The 17,098-nt window shown below is 43.4% G+C and overlaps 1 protein-coding gene across 8 annotated transcripts in view; it reads right to left on the bottom strand.

Moving 5' to 3' along the window:
• LOC103185425 (fibroblast growth factor receptor 2) overlaps positions 1 to 17,098 on the bottom strand; it is a 92,544-nt gene that overhangs the window by 51,333 nt on the left and 24,113 nt on the right. For 5 of the 8 annotated variants that reach the window (XM_007903894.2, XM_007903895.2, XM_007903896.2 and 2 more), the window contains exons 1-2: positions 11,057 to 11,222; positions 2,738 to 2,982 (exon numbers count right to left, since the gene is read on the bottom strand). In XM_007903894.2, the coding sequence (XP_007902085.1) occupies positions 2,738 to 2,982; positions 11,057 to 11,166 (355 nt within the window). In that variant the 5' untranslated portion in view covers positions 11,167 to 11,222. Of the gene's footprint in view, positions 1 to 2,737; positions 2,983 to 5,714; positions 5,866 to 7,371; positions 7,687 to 11,056; positions 11,223 to 17,098 lie in introns of those variants that run through there. The other 3 variants (XM_007903900.2, XM_042336685.1, XM_007903899.2) reach the window with 3 other exon arrangements.

Genomic DNA, 17,098 nt, shown 5'->3' with positions numbered 1-17,098 from the left:
GTATAATCCAGGTATAGAGCAACCAAAATATTTGATTGTGACAAGCAGTATAGCCTATAATCAGCTCAAATGGCACGCCTTGCCTTAAAGTTAATGCACAGGATTTGATGTAATGGCCCCACTGACGTCCTAGCTAAGAACGGCTTACTTAACTCAGCAGACTGATTGATGATCCTCCAACCTGGGACTGTCCCAAGTCTCCATGGCTTAGTTACAAACTAAGCAGTCATTTTACCAACTGAGCCAGCTGGGGTAAGGGAGGGGGGGAAGAGGGGGAGGAGAAGCTTCTGGTTGATAACCCCTTGGGAAAACAAAAAAAAACACACCAGAACCCGATAAAAAACAAAACATAGGGTACTAAAGCCCTGAGTGGAGAAAACCGCTTACCTAGAGCGGGTCATCACCCACTGAAAGTATTTCTTAAAAAAGGTTTAGGAACACTGCAAATTGTCCCCTCATTTTACGGGAGTAAGATGTTTCGTTGGAGGTTTTTGTCCATTTCGCAAGCTCAAAAACAGTCCTTAGCTCAAGCTCTGCCCTAGCTATGAAAAAGCCCAGAGGGACTTGAGCATAAGTCAACCAGATGCCTTTTCTAATCTCCTCAAACTGGAAGCCCAGCCTAAGAGTGTGAGAAATACCTGCAATGATAGAATTCAGTGCTCCGGAGATCACCGGTTCTTCAATCCAGGCTCAGTACATGGAAATGTGGCCAAGTCACCAGTGTTGCCCCAGTAATACTATGTTTTTGAGTCAGCCCTGGAGCAAAGTTGACCCTTGAAATGATTCGCACCAGGCGTTGATTCTGCACTCGTAGGTCAATCCAACAAAGCGTATCCAACTTCAAAATGGGGAGAGGAAGATGGCATTGGAAAAGTAACAATTGTTCGCAACCAAGAAACTAAAACTTGTTCTGCTTATGAAGTGTACAAATTATACTTTATAGGGTTACAAAAAGCCACCAGTCAAAGACCAATCTAAAGACCAATCTACTGAGTATTTGGATAACTTTGCACTAACAGTGCATAACTTTGAAAGTTTTGTTACCGTTCAGTTAAGCGGGGAGGTGGGGGGGTGGGTGACACGGCAGACCAGGTTTCCTTTCCAGGTCCTTCTTGGAAGTGGACTGGATATGCTCCAGATCTCAGCTGGAAAGCGGACAGGATATCGGGCAGCACAGGATCAAGCTTGGCTGAGATTCTCCCCATGACCACTTGAAAAGGTTGGCCAATAGAGCAGTGGTATAGTATACATAGCAGCAGAAGCCAGTGGCCGCCACGAAAGAGAAGCAGAGAAGATTTGCAACACGTAAAGACTTGGAACATTTAACAAACTCAAGCTTTGCTTCAATGCTGCCTCGACCAGACTGTACCTACAAGTTACGCTCCTTATGATCTACCTCACTGAATTCCTTGCCTTACAGCTTACGTGAACTCAATTCGCTTTGCAGTTTCTTAGGTGTACTCAACAACAAAGTGCTCGATGAGATAACACCCAAAGACTACACGATTCCATTAGCACGTGATTAATGCTGCATTAGGAAAGTTTCATGACATGCCGAGAACTCAACTGCTTCCGTTACCTTCAGGACAATGCTGAGTCTGTAACTCTTGGCTCCTGATGAGCCAGCAGACAAGGGCATTCACACATTTATCTATCCATCAGTTTAAAAACAGTGTACTTTTTGAAGAGCCAAATTCCTGGTAGGAACAACTATTGGTGTAGCAGATTTGAGAGTGTGATATCTTTCGGCTTGGTGTCAAAGTACAAACTCTACAATACACCATCACCAAATACAAGTCAGATTTTGACAAAGAACCTCAACCTCTCCTTGCAATTTTAAAATAATTACAAGCAAGTCTTCGGCAACTGAGTGTGTGTCAAAACATGTTCCAAACTGCTAGCTTATCTTCACCGACGCCTTACGGCTATCTTTGTGGTCTAATAGGTAAAAACATTGCTCGGTGTAGAACCCTTCTCACAAAGTGCATAGATCTGCAATCAAGTGTGAAATGTCCTATGTAATAAGAGTTCTGTATGTATGTAGAACTACTACTTCTGGAGTTATCAGATTCTATGATCGAATCTTTGAATAAATAATGATTAACTGCTATGGCTCAGTTCCAATGCCCTCTGTGGACACACATTCCTACGCACTTGTCTAGGCTGACATGTGCCATTGACACTGCTTCTCTAGATAGCGTGGACAGGAGGTACAAAACAATGCTGATACAGACTGGGTCTTCGACCACTGGAAATGAAAATTACCTAAATGCCCTGTTTTAATGAACATACTTTGCAAATAAAATATCTCTGTACATTATTACACTGCTCTTATCTTATTAATATAATGGGATATAATATTCCCATTATAAACTCACTCACCAAAGACAGTAACTTTATCAATTAGATGATTCAACCCTCACTCCATCTTACACAACGCACTAAAAATTCACCACCAAACAAAGAACTTTGAAGATGTGTAAAGTATGGAAATCATGTTTGATCCTCGACGATAAAATTGAGGGAAATAACTTAAGAATTGTCTAGTGGAGGGAATACAATTTAGACACTCCATTGAAAGGTATATAGGCAAAAGCCTGATCGTTTGTCAGGCACGATGGAACAAAACACATTCATCTTGACAGATGGAAACCAATGTAAGGTATTGTGTTAAACAGGCAGCACTCGCTATATTTTTGCAGTGATAGCTGTCACCTAACTAACAGCGATAACCTACCTTCTACTTCTGGAGTGGAGTGTTCGTCAGAGTCGAATGGTGGCCTGGCACTAGCCAGTGCTGCCATGGTTAACATGGCCCAGCACACGAAAGAACAGCAGTGGGACATCCTGTTAGCAAACGGTCTTGGACCTTTGCTGGAACTCCATCTGGACTTTAATCCCATCTGAATTCTTGTGTGTAGGCATGAACAGCCAGCCTCCTCCCTCCTCGCTGTGTTGTGTGGCTCCCTCCTCACGTAAAGGCTGCAGAGAGAAGAATTAGCTCGTCAGTGGGAACCAACGTGAAGCCTATTTCAGCCCAGGAGAAAGCTTGAGGGAGATATCCGAGGCTTCAAAATGTGACGATCGTGCTATTTTTCCCCCCCAAATGTGACAGCAACATCTCCTTAGGAACAATACCGATTTCTGCCTGTGTTAAACTAGATAATGCAGCAATGAAACTAAGATCTATGGAAGCTTAACAAATGTGCGGTTCTTTTTAAACGATTGTAAAAGGGCATCTACATTTAAAAAAAATATAGGTAGGCATGAGAAACAATTTTTTTTTAAAAAAGATAAACTAAAAAGCCTTATTAGAGAAGCACAGCTCTGATCATTCTGAACGCCAGAAAAATTGGAACAGATTGAGAACATATTTTGCTCCAATTTATCCGGACGAACCCCGAATCTACATAATGCGTGATACACAGTTACAATGAACCACCGGGAATTAAGAGATATGAAGTTCATGAAGAATATCTACGCTTTCCTCACTCGGTTTGCGTCTGACCGTTAAAATTCTTTCTGCAGCAGAGATGGAACGGAAAACAACGAGTCGGGGAAAAATGTTACTGGAGAACAAGTCCGACTCCCTTGCCTCCTTCAAGGCCCGTCTCAAGACTTTCCTCTTCGATCAGTCATCTTCCCACCTCCACCCCATTTGCCCACCCACCCAACCCAACACCCCCCACCCCCCACCCCACCCACTTGACTCCAGACCCCAGCTCGGGTGCAAACCAGCGCCTTGGGACGTCCTCCCAACGTGAAAGGCGCTGCGCAAATATAATCTGCTATTTGTGGTTGACACAATAGCAAAATGTGTTTAACAACAACATGCATTTATTGACTATGAATCACACTGATACTTTTTTCCTCCAGTGTTTCCAGTTACTATAACAATATTATTATTAATACTGTCAATTACTAAATGCAACGGATGCCACCAGCCGCCCCTATTACAGTCGACGCACACTGCTGAGCAGAAATGCCCTGCAGTACAGGCTCGGGGAGGAGGGAGGGCATGTGGGAATTACACGAGCCAACAAAAGCCGTGTAATCCAACGCACTCACTCGCTCACATTCCGACTGGAGTCGAGATGCTGATCAGAACACCACAACAAATTAGCTGATACAGAAATTTGGGGGGGGTTGGATAGGGAGGGAGAGAGAGCGAGAGAGCGAGAGAGTGAGAGAGAGAGAGAAAAAAACACCTGACTCAAAAACAAAAGCAACATTTGTAAATAAATATCTCCTTTCCCAGACGACTTGGCTGCAAATTCTGCAGCGAGACAAAAACCTTGTCCCCCCCCTACAAAGATATCCGCTTAAATCAAATTTGTTTCACCGGCAGCCACCAAACTTTTCTTTGTGAATTCAGGGTCTGAATTCCCACGCGAGTCAAATCTCCGACACAACCCTCCCTGTCTGTATCAGATTGTATGAAATAAAATGCAGAAATCGCATCTGTTCAGACTGCAATTTGCTCGCGGGTGTTTTGCTGCGATCCACACAAGTTCCGAAACTGGCGAAGAACACGTCAAGCTCATTTCCAATACTTCTTTCTAACTTTGCCCACTCGAACAAACTTTGCAAGCTGAAATAAATCAGTAATAATAATAATAATGATAATTTGGTCACGCAATCCACGGCCGCTCGTGGTGGACGCTGCTGTGCGCAATTGGCTGCCGCAAAATATACAGTCGATTTCACTTTACAGTGGACTCCGCGAAGCGCTTCGAGACGTCTCGAAGAGGTGATAAGGCGTTATATCAAATGCCAGGATGATTATTGTTGGAACTTCTAAGATCGCACATTATTTGGTACCAGCGGCGAGTGCAATCAATCCTGAATTTGCATGTTAATACAGTGACTCCCTGAGCATAGCACTGATTTATCACAACCTGGGGTAGAACACACAGAACTAATGGGTCTGTCTCATTGTAACAGAGAAAGAAATTAACAAACTATCTGGGGTTTTTATTACACACACAAATACTGTATCCCCCTCAGAGTGCAGTCTATCTGAAAGACATATGTATGGGTTTCATTGGCAAAACTAGTTTCCCTCCCCACTCTCAAAATGTTCTTTGCTCCTGAAATATTTCTGATTTGCTACATGAACATTTGATGCATTATTATTTTTGTTTGAGGAGGAGGAGGGGAGTGGATGGAGGGGAGTGGATGGAGGGGAGGAGGGGAGATAAAACAAAAAGACTTCATTGCATTTTTGTGCTGAGTGAGAGTCCAAAAAAACAAACCAAACAAATAATACACCATTTCTGCTGAATTTCAAAAAAAAACTTGTTTCCAGAGCCAGGAATCTGAAAACCCTGCAATGGAGAGAAAGAAAGAGAGAGAGAGAGAGAGAGAGACAGAGAGAGAGAGAGAGAGGGGGGGAGAGAGAGAGAGAGAGAGGGAAAGAAAGAGAGAATAGATAATAATAATAATAATAATAATAATAATAATAATCCTTGCATTTGATATAGCGCTTTTCACGTCGGGAGGACGTCCCAAAGCGCTTCACAGAACACACTGTAAAGTGAATTGACTGTATATTTGTGATAAAAAGATAAAAAGAAAAGAAGAGAACCACTGCCACAACCAACATGCAGTGAATATTGCAACAGGACCCCAGTAAACCCCCTGAGAGTCCAAGGGCTGAGCCTTCCAAGGGTGGGAGAGAGAAAAAAAAACAGAAAAGTTTGATCAGCAAATACCTGGAAGTTCTTGTCCTATGGAGTTTCTGTGAAGTTCACCCACTGAACATGGAACCTCTCTGCCCAATGCTCATTATATTGGTTCATTCCTTCCAGGAGGAGAAACAACACCAGCAAACAAACCCTCTCTCTCTCTCTCTCTCTCTCACACACACACACTCTCTCACATAGTGAAAGCCACTCACACACTCTCTCTCTCTCTTCTCTTTCTCTTCTCTCTTGAAAGGGAACTTTGTCTCCCTCCACAGCCTACAGTGGGGAGAACTGTCAACTGGATCCTGATTGATGGCTTTGCTTCCAAGCCACCACTTCCCTCCCTCCCTCTCCCTCTCTCTCTCTCTCTCTTTCTCTCTCTCCCTCCTCTCAGTCCATACACTCATTTATTTGCACCTCATCACAGATTTGCCCAAATTAACTCTCTCTTTTTTTCCAAAATTTTTTTAAAAAAACACAACAGATCTGAACCCTGTTCTTGTTCTCTCTGTCTTTATTTTTCTTCTCCCACAAGAGTAGGGTTCAGATCTGCTGCCATTCCTTTCAAGCAGAGGAAAAGTGGGGTGGTGGGAGGGGGGGGGGGGGCAGGGAGAGAGAGGGGAGAGAAAAGGGGGGCACAGAGAGAAAAGGGGGGAAGAAGGGGGGGAAAGAGAGAGAAGGGAAGAAAGAGAAGGGGGGAGAAGAGAGAGGGAAGGGGGGAGAGAGAGGGAAGGGGGGAGAAGAGAGAGAGAGAGAGAGAGATGGGGAGAGAGAGGGAAGGGGAGAGAGAGAGAGAGAGAGAAGGGGGGGAGAGAATAATAATAATCCTTGCATTTGATATAGCGCTTTTTCACGTCTTCTCGATGTCCCAAAGCGCTTCACAGAATAGACTGTAAAGTGAATTGACTGTAGGTTTGCGGGCGAAACGCGGCAGCCAATTGCACACAGCAGCGTCCCACAAACAGTCGTGCGTTGAAAATGACCAATGTATTATTGTTTTGGAGGGATTATTATTAGGCTCTGTGTGGAGTAAGGAAACTTGCCCAAGGTTTCGCCCTGACCTGCCGGGAATTGAACCCAGGTGTCTCGCTTGCAAGGCGAGTGCTCTAACCACTGAGCTACAGGACTCCAGAAGGGGAGAGTGGGGGTAAAAGATAGATGGATGGGGGGGGGTGAAGAGAGAGAGATGGGAGGAGAGAAAGGGGGAAGAGGAAGGAAGAGAAGGAGGGGAAATCTCAGTATACATACATAGTTTACATGCGAGTACTTGCTCCTTAGTTAACTCATTTCACTCCAAATTGCTTATCAAACACATTCCTGCTTACTTTCCCCCCTCTCTCTTGCCCCAAAGCCTTAACAAAACCAACTCACACCAGTTAATTGTGGTGATGAGGCACTACATCAAATGCAAACATGATTCTACAGCATTAATAATAATTGTGTGCCCCTTTGAGCATTCAACATTCCTTACGCCTTAAACAGCATCACCTCATAACAAAAAAAACAGGACAGGATGGACATATAGTAACATACAATTGAGTTTACATTCATCCAAAGTGCTAGATTTTGTTGGATATGGCGGGGAGGGAGAGGAAGAGAGCGCGAGAGAGCGAGACCTTTTTGTGGGAGATTAAATCTATTACTGAGACTCCATCCAGCAAAGCTTTGGGGTAGAATGAATTACCTTGTTTTCTCTCCTCTCTTTTTAACACGCCATCAACATGAGCCACACAGGATCCCTCCAGTTAAAAGTCGAGTTCAGGGTGAATTAAAGTGAGAAGGAATGTGGGGTTTCCCCCCACTTATAGTAAATCAGTCAGTCAGTAAGTAAGTCCTCTAGGAAAGCAAGAAGTTGTGGAACTGCTTAGATCCAACTGTCCACAAGTCTGGTCTGATGTTGCTCTGGATGAGGTTTTAACTACTGCTCTGGATCAGTACCAGTCTGACCTGAACCCAGGTAGACAACATGTTGCTCTTGTAGATTGCAAAGAGTGTCCATTCCTCTTGATTTTCGATGGAGAGAGAGAGAGAAAAAAAGAAAGTAAACGAAAATCACAGAGGAATTGGAATTGTCCTGATAGTACCTCCTGTGAGGATGGATGCAACACAGAGTGAAGAGTGCTGGACACACTGGAGGAAAAGTCCTCTCTGTGGAACCACTTCACTCCACCAGTACTGCTTGTAATCTCAGGAATAAAAGCCTTGTGCTGAAATATTTGCTCTCTCTCCTCTCCTCTGGTCACTCCTCCCTCTTTCTCTCTTTCACCCTTGTGTTTGTAATCTGAGCCCCCATCCCTAACTGGGCTCCATCATCAAACAAGCTGAACAAACTGCCTGCCCCCTCTGCCAATCAAATAAATGTTCAGTAATGTTTAACTTGGTGGGCTAAGGCTGGGACTCCTCTAGTTTTCGCAGCGTGCAATGCACACACAATTTGCTTGGGAGTGTCTCGTCTGTCCATCTATTTATCTATCTATCTATCTCCGCAGCACTCTCAGCTTAAAAAAGAAACCCAAACGCATGGACAAACAGTGCCAGCCAGGCCAAGCAAGTAATAAGCCGCTAAAAAAGAAACGGAATGAATGAAAACGAATGAATGCAAGAAACAGGAAACAACAAGACACTGGGTCATTCACTAATATCTACCTATGGCACTTGAGAAAAGAAGCATTTCAGCTGCACAATGACAAGACAGGCAGCATTTGTTTCGCCTCGAAAAGTAATTGAAGGCGTTTACTCCTCAGAACTCAAAGGACAGCAATCAATCAACAGCAGCTCATTCCGGGCAAAATGAATCACCCCGAATCTGCAGCCTGACATTTGCCTTAAGATGTGAGAAGAGGAGCGTTCACAACAAATAACATTATTGAAGCAATCTTATCTCTTTCTCTATATGCGCACATATATATATATATATAGATACACATATATATGTTTGCGCGTATATTATAAACTAGATCATAATACCCTCAGGGGAATCTTTCACACCAGTTACGTTTCTGAATAGGAACCATAATCTATTCAAAGGTTTTGTAAAGTGGTTGGCTGCTGAGGAACTCTCTTTCACGGCCCTGTTGAATGTGAATGGTATAGCTAATAAGCCCATTAATGAGCCCCACAGTGGAGTGTGAATGGACAAATAGACCGCACTCAACACAGACTGGGGACCAAGGGCAGTAAAGCCATCAGAGGCTCAAGGTGACATTTCAGTCTGCAAAAGAGAACAATAGGTTTAAGTTGGAGTTGAGAGTGGGGACTGACAAGGACCCCATTCAGAGTATTTTCAGCCCCTACTGGGGTCCATTTTATTTTTGTCTATCTCCTGACAAAATATCTTAAGTAGAAGCCCTGGAGACATCCTTTTTACCTCCCCCTCAAAGAAAGAAACAAGCCTTTCTAAGTGTTGAACTGCGGCAGGCTAGGGCACCAGGGTTTATGATAATAATATGATCCTTGCATTTGATATAACGCCTCATCACGTCTCCGAGACGTCTCAAAGCGCTTCGCAGGCTATAACAAGAACAAAATTTGCATTTATATAGCGCCCTTCACGTGGGGTAGCGTTTTATAATGAAATATACTGTGAAGTGAATTGACTGTATTTTGTCGGCTTGGGAAGAAGGGGAATACAAACACACTCCGGAAATATAGTGCATAGATATTCTGGCAGGGCATCATCCATCATTTTACCAGTTAATTGGGGCATACAAGTGCATCTGAGGCACTTTGGGAAAAGAATAAGACAAGCTCAGCACAAAATAAATTGCACATTAGTATCCTCAACAGTACATCTCGTTTGATGAGACATTCCATTTAAGCCTGTTTCACTCCCAGCTCAGTTTGCATTTACAAGCATTGTTTTTTTTCCCCCCCAATTAAAAAAAAGGACATTTAGACTCGCACAGAGTTTCGCCCACAAAATATACAGTCAAGTCACTTCACAGTATTCTGTGAAGCACTTTAAACATTGCAAATATGTGATAAGGCGCTATATCAAATGCACAGATTATTATTATTTATTAGTATAATAGTGGAATGAAGTCTCAGCTTTCACCTCAAAACACAGCGCAAAAAACAAAGAGGATCGTTTTATAATGAAATCCAGCTTTGCTTTTTTTTAAAAAAAACCTCTCTTCTGCAAAAAGCAGGAAACAGTCAGAATCGTTTCAAAAGAACCAAAACACCTTCCTTTGTATTTCAGTCTCTCTCTCTACCCCTCCGCCCCCCACACACAGAGAAAATCAACTTGAGATGGAATGAATCAGAATAGGAACTCAAAACACTTCTTTAAAACTATAGATGAAACCATTTACCACCTCCTATTACTCTCCTAGGGGCTAATTTAGCTTCCACAGTGTGGCCTCCTGTGTGTAGGTGACCAACTGCTCACTTTCCTTCTTGCAACAGCTCCAATGGCAGAATCTTCCACTCCAATATCCTAATAAAGTTACTTTGAAATCCCCCAATCATCCATTGGTGCCATAGTGTCTGAGCCGCTGCCCGTTCTTGAGCAGCATAAATACTGTCCGTCTTAAATGGTAATTAATTCCTTCAAAGTACATTTTGACAGGGAGAGCGCGTGTGTTTTTGTAATGTAAAACACAGTGCTGTGTTTCCAACATTTGTAAGCAGAACTGAGTACGGTAGCGGCTTTGGGAGCGTTGCAATGGGTATCCTTGTTCCTCCCAGTTTCTTTTAAGATCTAAACTCAGTGAGAAAGCAATGGGGACGATGTAAACTTGAAACATTTGGCACAAATTCCTCTTGATGAATTGCTGGGGCTTCAGTGAAATGCAGTGTGTACATTAATTGTCATAATAAGAAGACCACACAGGTTAGAGTAAGGTAACAGGGTTTGGATTTGTACAACTAAATGGGTAGACAGTCAGCCTTAGGTTTTGAAGGTTTGATGTAGGACTGTGCATTTATAATAATCCTTGCATTTGATATAGCGCCTTATCACGTCTTTGAGACATCTCAAAGCGCTTCACAGAAAATACTGTAAAGTGAATTGAATGTATATTTTGTGGGAGAAACACGGCAACCAATTGCGCACAGCAGCGTCCCACAAATAGTCGTGGATTTAATTTTTTTTTAAGCAATTATTACTCCTAGAAAAGTGATCCACCAATCGACTAACAACCGTGTTCCTATTTACTGCTTGGGTAAACTGAGGTGTGTTGAGTACGGAAACTTACCCAACATTTTGCCCTGTCCGGGAATCAAACCCAGGTCCTCCCGCTTGCGAAGCGAGTGCTCTAATAAATAAATAACTGATACTTCAGGTGACAGGAGGCCATTCAGTCACAACACAGACACCCTCGTACACAAGCCACAATGCTTTAAATAATAATATTAATCATCCTTACATTTGATATAGCGCCTTATCACGTCGTTGAGACAGCTGCTTATAGCGTCCATGCAGTTCAATCAAACCTCTGGTATGACAACTGGGAAAAAAAACTGAGTAGATTTGCATGTTTTATCTCAGGACCTTGACATTTGGACTTGCCAAGTCCCTTGAATCACTCCTCCCACGGGAGAAATTTCAAGCCTGGTCTGTTCGCCTTTAAGGACGCTGAAGTCTCCACTCAATGACGCTGAATATTTCGATTGGACAAGAAAATAAAAGTAAAATCTCTTCAATCACCGGAACAAAGAATGTGCAACAGGGAGGGCAAATCTTTTACTTCGACTCGTGTAAACGTCCAACAATGCTTTTTAGAAGAAACGACACAAACTCGTGATGATTCCTGTTCAGTTTACACTGGAGCAGTCCCCACATTTGTTATTCGTTCTTTAGCAGCCTGATCAGTGGCTGTTCTGCTTGATTTATCTCGAGCTATCAAAAAGCATCTATCTTCTTGACTGGCAAGCCACTTGGAAAGGAATCAGGTTTTTTTTTGTGTGCTCATGCAGTTATAAAGCAATGGCATAGAGACCTAAAAGCTATCGTTTAAACCACAAAAATGTTGGCCTTGTCCCTGCACATTAAACACAGACAGATAGCTCACTCTGTAGATGTCTGGAGGAGGAGCCGGATTATCTGGTTACCTTAATATAATCCTCCATTAAGATCACCGCACCTCAAGAGGCACCTAATTTATAACTGATGAAAAGATAGCTGACCGTATAATTTTTTTTACACCGTTCCACAAATTCTCGTCTTCTCAGCACAAAGCAGAAAATCAGGAATAACGATATGTGCGATTGTGTTAATTTGATGTTCTACAACATTTGAAATGCATAAAAGGAGTCTTAAAAGTTAATAGCAAACTTTAATTCTTATGGTTGGCTGCCTGACAAAGTCAACAAACAGTGGAATTATTTATCCCACGGTGACAGGCTACAGATAGTGTCCACTGTGACCCTGAACACAAGCCATATCGTACATTTTTCTCCCAAAGCCCTGAAATGGCCTGCCACAGAGTAAAGGATTATTTCAGATAGAGTAAACAATCCAGTTCAGTAACGCCTCCCCAGCGCCAGGAGTGTATGGCCAGCACCAGTTTCCATATGCAAACGGTGGCTCTCCTACGCTGCTGACTCCACATCGCTGTCTTCTTTAGAAAAGATACAGCGGCGGAAGAGAATTGCCCACAAAACATACAGTCACTACACTTTACAGCATATTCTGTGAAGTGTTTTCAGATATCTAGAAGATGTGATAAGGCGTTATATCAAATGCAAGGATTGTTATTATTATTATTAATTATCATAATATATCAGTACATCTGCCTATTGGGCTTGTGGTGCACAGATGCTGCATTCAGATGTGTAGTGAGTGCTATTACTTAGTTCACTAACACTCTTTTGGGAGTAAATCATTACATCCCGATTCCTCCAATCGCATTTCTTCCTCCAGTCAGGGTTAACATCAAATGCTTTGACAATCTTTATCATTTGTTGTACGATATAACTCATGAATCCGTTTAGGTTCGATTTCCACCTCCACCATGGGACGCCCCATATCCACTGCCTATATTCGAATCAAAACAATCCTAATTTTGGTTTTGATCAGCTGGGCGTCCCGAGACATTCAGAAGCCCATCGCCACACTTAAAGGATATTCAAACCAGACTGAGAGTTCCACATAGGCATCCCAAATCGTATTGCTATGGCTCGTCTAGCCATCGTAGTAAATAGGTTACTTGCTGCACAAAGAACAACCTACAAGGAGATTTTTCTGCATAGGTCAGCAATTATCAGGGTAGCAAGCTGGAGTCAATCCTAGCTTCCAGCAATTATAAGCACAGAATCCCAATGCAGGTTACAGCAGATCATAATTACCGTAGGCTTTCGCTGCTAAACACAGTACATCTTCTGGCACAGCATAACAGGCATTGTTTACAAGTCATTCAATAATAAACGCCGTCAAACATCCTATCCCCCAACGCTCTACGAAAAAAAACACATGTTTTTTTCCAGTAGTTCTGGAAGCATTATTTCCGTGCATTTTCAAAGCACAATGGAGAAGATCCAAACCGCCAGATAAACCGTTTCCACTCGCATCGTTAATCTTCAGAGGGCCCCAGACATGTCCAATCCCTCATACAGACTCAGGAGTTCCCTGCCTGTGCTCGTCAGTGTCAGTCTCAGAGACAGACACGTTTACTCTATTTAGGTGTGAAAATCACACCAGAAAATCACAATATTGGACCACTTTGCAGTAAATCCCGTGAAGTGCTTTGATAGATCTTGACGACGTGATAAGGCGTTAGTTATAATCAAGTGTAACATTTATTTCTTTTTTCGTGGCGTCTTGTCAATTCCCCATCTCTGACTCTTCTTATTTTAAAAATTGGCTGCAAAACCGGACACTCATTCTCACTCACGTTCTGAAATTGGTGTGAAAGCTCAAGCAAAGTTTGAAGGTAAGACTCAAGATTTTAAAGCTGGAAATGAGTCGGGATCGGCAGCGAATACTTCGAAGAGGGTGGGAAACAGCGAAAAACAACCAACAACAAAACGTGGAGCGCCTCGCACGTCGGGAGGAAGTCCCGGAACTAGTTAACATACGAAAACGGACGAGGTACAAGCGAAAAAACAATGCAAAGCAAAGGGACGAAAGGGCGAGGAGGATTGATAAGTTATTTTGAATGTCTTTAATCTTTATTTTAGATGGTGCTTGGCATCATTGTGGTGGGTTCGGGTTAATGCAGTATTAGTTGTATAAAGCAGTTGCAGCAGTTTTATTGCTGTAATATTGGGGGCTTCCCCCCCACCAACACCACCACCACCACCAAATCACTTGCGCTTCCCGGTGCGCAATCTGATAATGTACAGAACCCAACTCGGCTCCCAAGTGACAGCAGTCGCCGCAGCTTAAGGGTTAAGTGCAATGACCTATTTCTAAAGGAAATGTAACTAATTGGTAACTTTCTATCACAACAACGGACATGCAGGGCCCGCTCTGGCCAACATCTCTGGACAGCTCACGCCAGGTTCTGCTTTCCATCTGGACTTGACAAGCTGAGAGCAAGACCCCTGCCCCCACCCTCCTCGCTCCTGAACCCTGCGGGGACAACACTGGGAGGTTCTCCAAACCCAGCGCCCCATTTCCTCGGACTAGGGTGGTGGTGGGGGTTTGGGGCGGGGAGGGGAGGGGGCGATGTGGAGAGAAGAGACACAAACAATGCTTGCTGGACACAATATAATCCCTTCATTTGGTCACTCAATCCATGACTGTTTGTAGGCAATTGGCTGTCGCGTTTCACCCACAACATACACAATACTACACTTCACAGTATATTCTATGAGAGGTCTCAACAACATGATAAGGTGATCAAATGCAAGGGTTATTATTATTATTATTATTCATCTAGAAGTAAATTGAATCCCAATGGTTTCAATGAAAGCATAGCGCTCTCGAAACTTTCTGCTCGCTGCCCACGGCTTACGAAACAACTCCGATCCTCTATGAGCCTCGCTGAATTATTCATCTGCAACATCTCCTCGATGTCGTCAAGAGGCAGAGCTCCCTCTTCTCACTCAGTGCTTAAGGGGAGAGTGAGTAGGTGAACAGTCAGATGGGTAACATCATCAACGACGACAACAACTTGCAGTTATATAGTGACCTTCACACCAGATGGCGTCCAGACTGCATGCAGTAGCGGAAGTAATACAGGGGGTTGGGTCGCAGAGCTGCTCTCCCTGGCGGTCTTTAGGTGTACGCATGGCACATTTACCTCCCGCTCCCTTCTCATCGCTCTCCTCGTCGGCTCGCACCTCTTGCTCCAGCTCTCACCCCGTCGTTCCCCATGCTGCCTTGTACAACAACAACAACAACTTGGGCTTGTATAGAGTGCCCTACAAGTGGGGTAGCGTCCTGGAGCGTTTGGTGAGAGGCAGCGCGGAGATTGACAGCAGGGCGAGAGGTATGAGGCAACACAGAGAGCGATGGGAAGGCGGGTCCACTAATGACCCGTCGCCTCTTCCCCCCCCCCCCGCCTCCCCCGTTACAAAACCTGGCTCCGCCACAGACCGTATCGATTCATAAAGTCCCAACCTGGCGCTTGAACCCACAATCTTCTGACTCAAAGGCGAAAACCACCAACTGTGGGAGATCGGGGGGGGGGGGGGGGGGTATGTGGGGAGGAGGGAAGTAGCTGAAGGCACAGTCAGAAGAGATAGGTTACCGTGCAAGTGCGTTGTGCCAGCTGGCTGTTAAATGAGGCAAGCTAAATATTTAGGTTGTTACAGTTTTATGGCTTGGCTGAAGCTTTTCAAGGGAACATCGTTCCACTGGTTTCACTTTAAATTACTGTTTGTTCTAAATTGCTTGTGTGTTTATTAAGAACCGAGTTGCAAAATCTCCTCATTTAAATTCCTTTTTATACGGGTTCTGCACTGCTGCGAGGTTTAACTGCAACAATCATACCTAATGCGCACACGGTACCAAAATGGAGCGAGAGCGTGAGAGAGAGAGATTAGAAAGAGAGAGAGCGCAAAAGGGAAGTGAGAGAGAGTGCAGGGCGATCGCAATTCATTTCTGATCGTTACGTTATCCGTATCTATTGTCCTGTGTAAATAGAGCCACTATCCCTCAAAAAGTCAGCGGTGGATGGCACCAAAGTACATGGAGATGTCAGTCGCAAGCACAAAGGGCAGGAGGCCAAGTTTCTAACACTCCATGTGCATTTCCATGCACAGTGGAAAATATAGTCGCAGTTCTTTATTACTCCAGTGTTCCCATTAACATTCCAAAGGTACTATGCAACTGGAGAGTTGTGATTAGCTCTGAAAATAGACGACAGCATTAGTCTTACCACAGGCCAGTGAGCTTAAATCTTTCTAAAAGATTGCCTTTCTCTCAACGGTACAGCACTTTGTAAAAAGAGAAACGTTGGAAAGAGAAATTAAAAGTTCATAATTAATCCTCGAATACCCCCCCCCCCGCCCCCCCCCACCATCTAGCACGAGCTTCTTGTTGTCTATTCTTACGTACAAGAAAGCTTCTGTGGGCTTTTCATGGCTTTCTTGTGCAGTTAAAATTTTGTTTTGGTATTGCCACAATCTAAGGGCACTTGTTTGACCCTTTTAGCAAGATGGCTTTATTTTAATGCATTCCAGAGATCAGACTCCTATCGGCTATTGTTCCAGTATCAACGGTTTAATATTTCTATCCATAACTCAAGTGACAGACCCCCACTCCCAAACCCCCGAGTCGAGAATTGAAAGTCTTTTTGAAAGACTTTTTATAACCGAGAGATCGTTTTGGTAAAATAAAACCTCACACGCTCGTGGAGCGTTCTGTGTTAAAAAGGTGAATGATGAAAAAACACTGTGATTCAAAGCTTTTAGAGAGTTTTGCAACAACACCAAGAATATGAACACCTGGGTCTCGATGAACATCTAACTACAGTATTTCAGGATAGTTATCGGATCACAGAGCCTCACGTGCACAAAGTTGAGAAGGAAAATATTGTCTTCTATGGGAGTTATGCAGTCCTCACTGGTTAATGTCTTGTAGTCATCATTTTCCATGTTGTTTGATCTTCATGAAGATTTAAGGACCACTTATAGAACTTCAGCACTGAACTAACATATTAGGCAGTATCCTGGTTTGTGAGTGTGTAGTGTGTCTTACCAGCTTTTTGTTGACTTAGTTCATAGAATTTGGCCCATCGTGTCTATCGTTGTTGATGCCAGCCAATTCTCCCCCACTGTTTACCTATATCTACTCTAATTCCATTCCTATGCTCCTTTTTCCTCTGTACCTCATTCTGATAATCTAATTAAGCTCAAATCAGCCAATTAGATACGCTGGAAATATGGACCCGAATTTCAAAAATATGGTTTGTATTTAATCATAAAACCATATAATACAAAACAAAATGTTGACAGAATTGTACTTTAGGGCCTTAAAATTAAGCGAAGGTCTGTCTTTCTGTGTTCTGTAATAATGGAAT

Source organism: Callorhinchus milii, unplaced genomic scaffold (assembly GCF_018977255.1).
Source record: "Callorhinchus milii isolate IMCB2004 unplaced genomic scaffold, IMCB_Cmil_1.0 Scaffold7, whole genome shotgun sequence".
NCBI classification, from domain to species: domain Eukaryota; kingdom Metazoa; phylum Chordata; class Chondrichthyes; order Chimaeriformes; family Callorhinchidae; genus Callorhinchus; species Callorhinchus milii.
The sequence above is the reverse complement of the archived record's forward strand: the minus strand, read 5'-3'. Positions and strand labels throughout refer to the sequence as shown.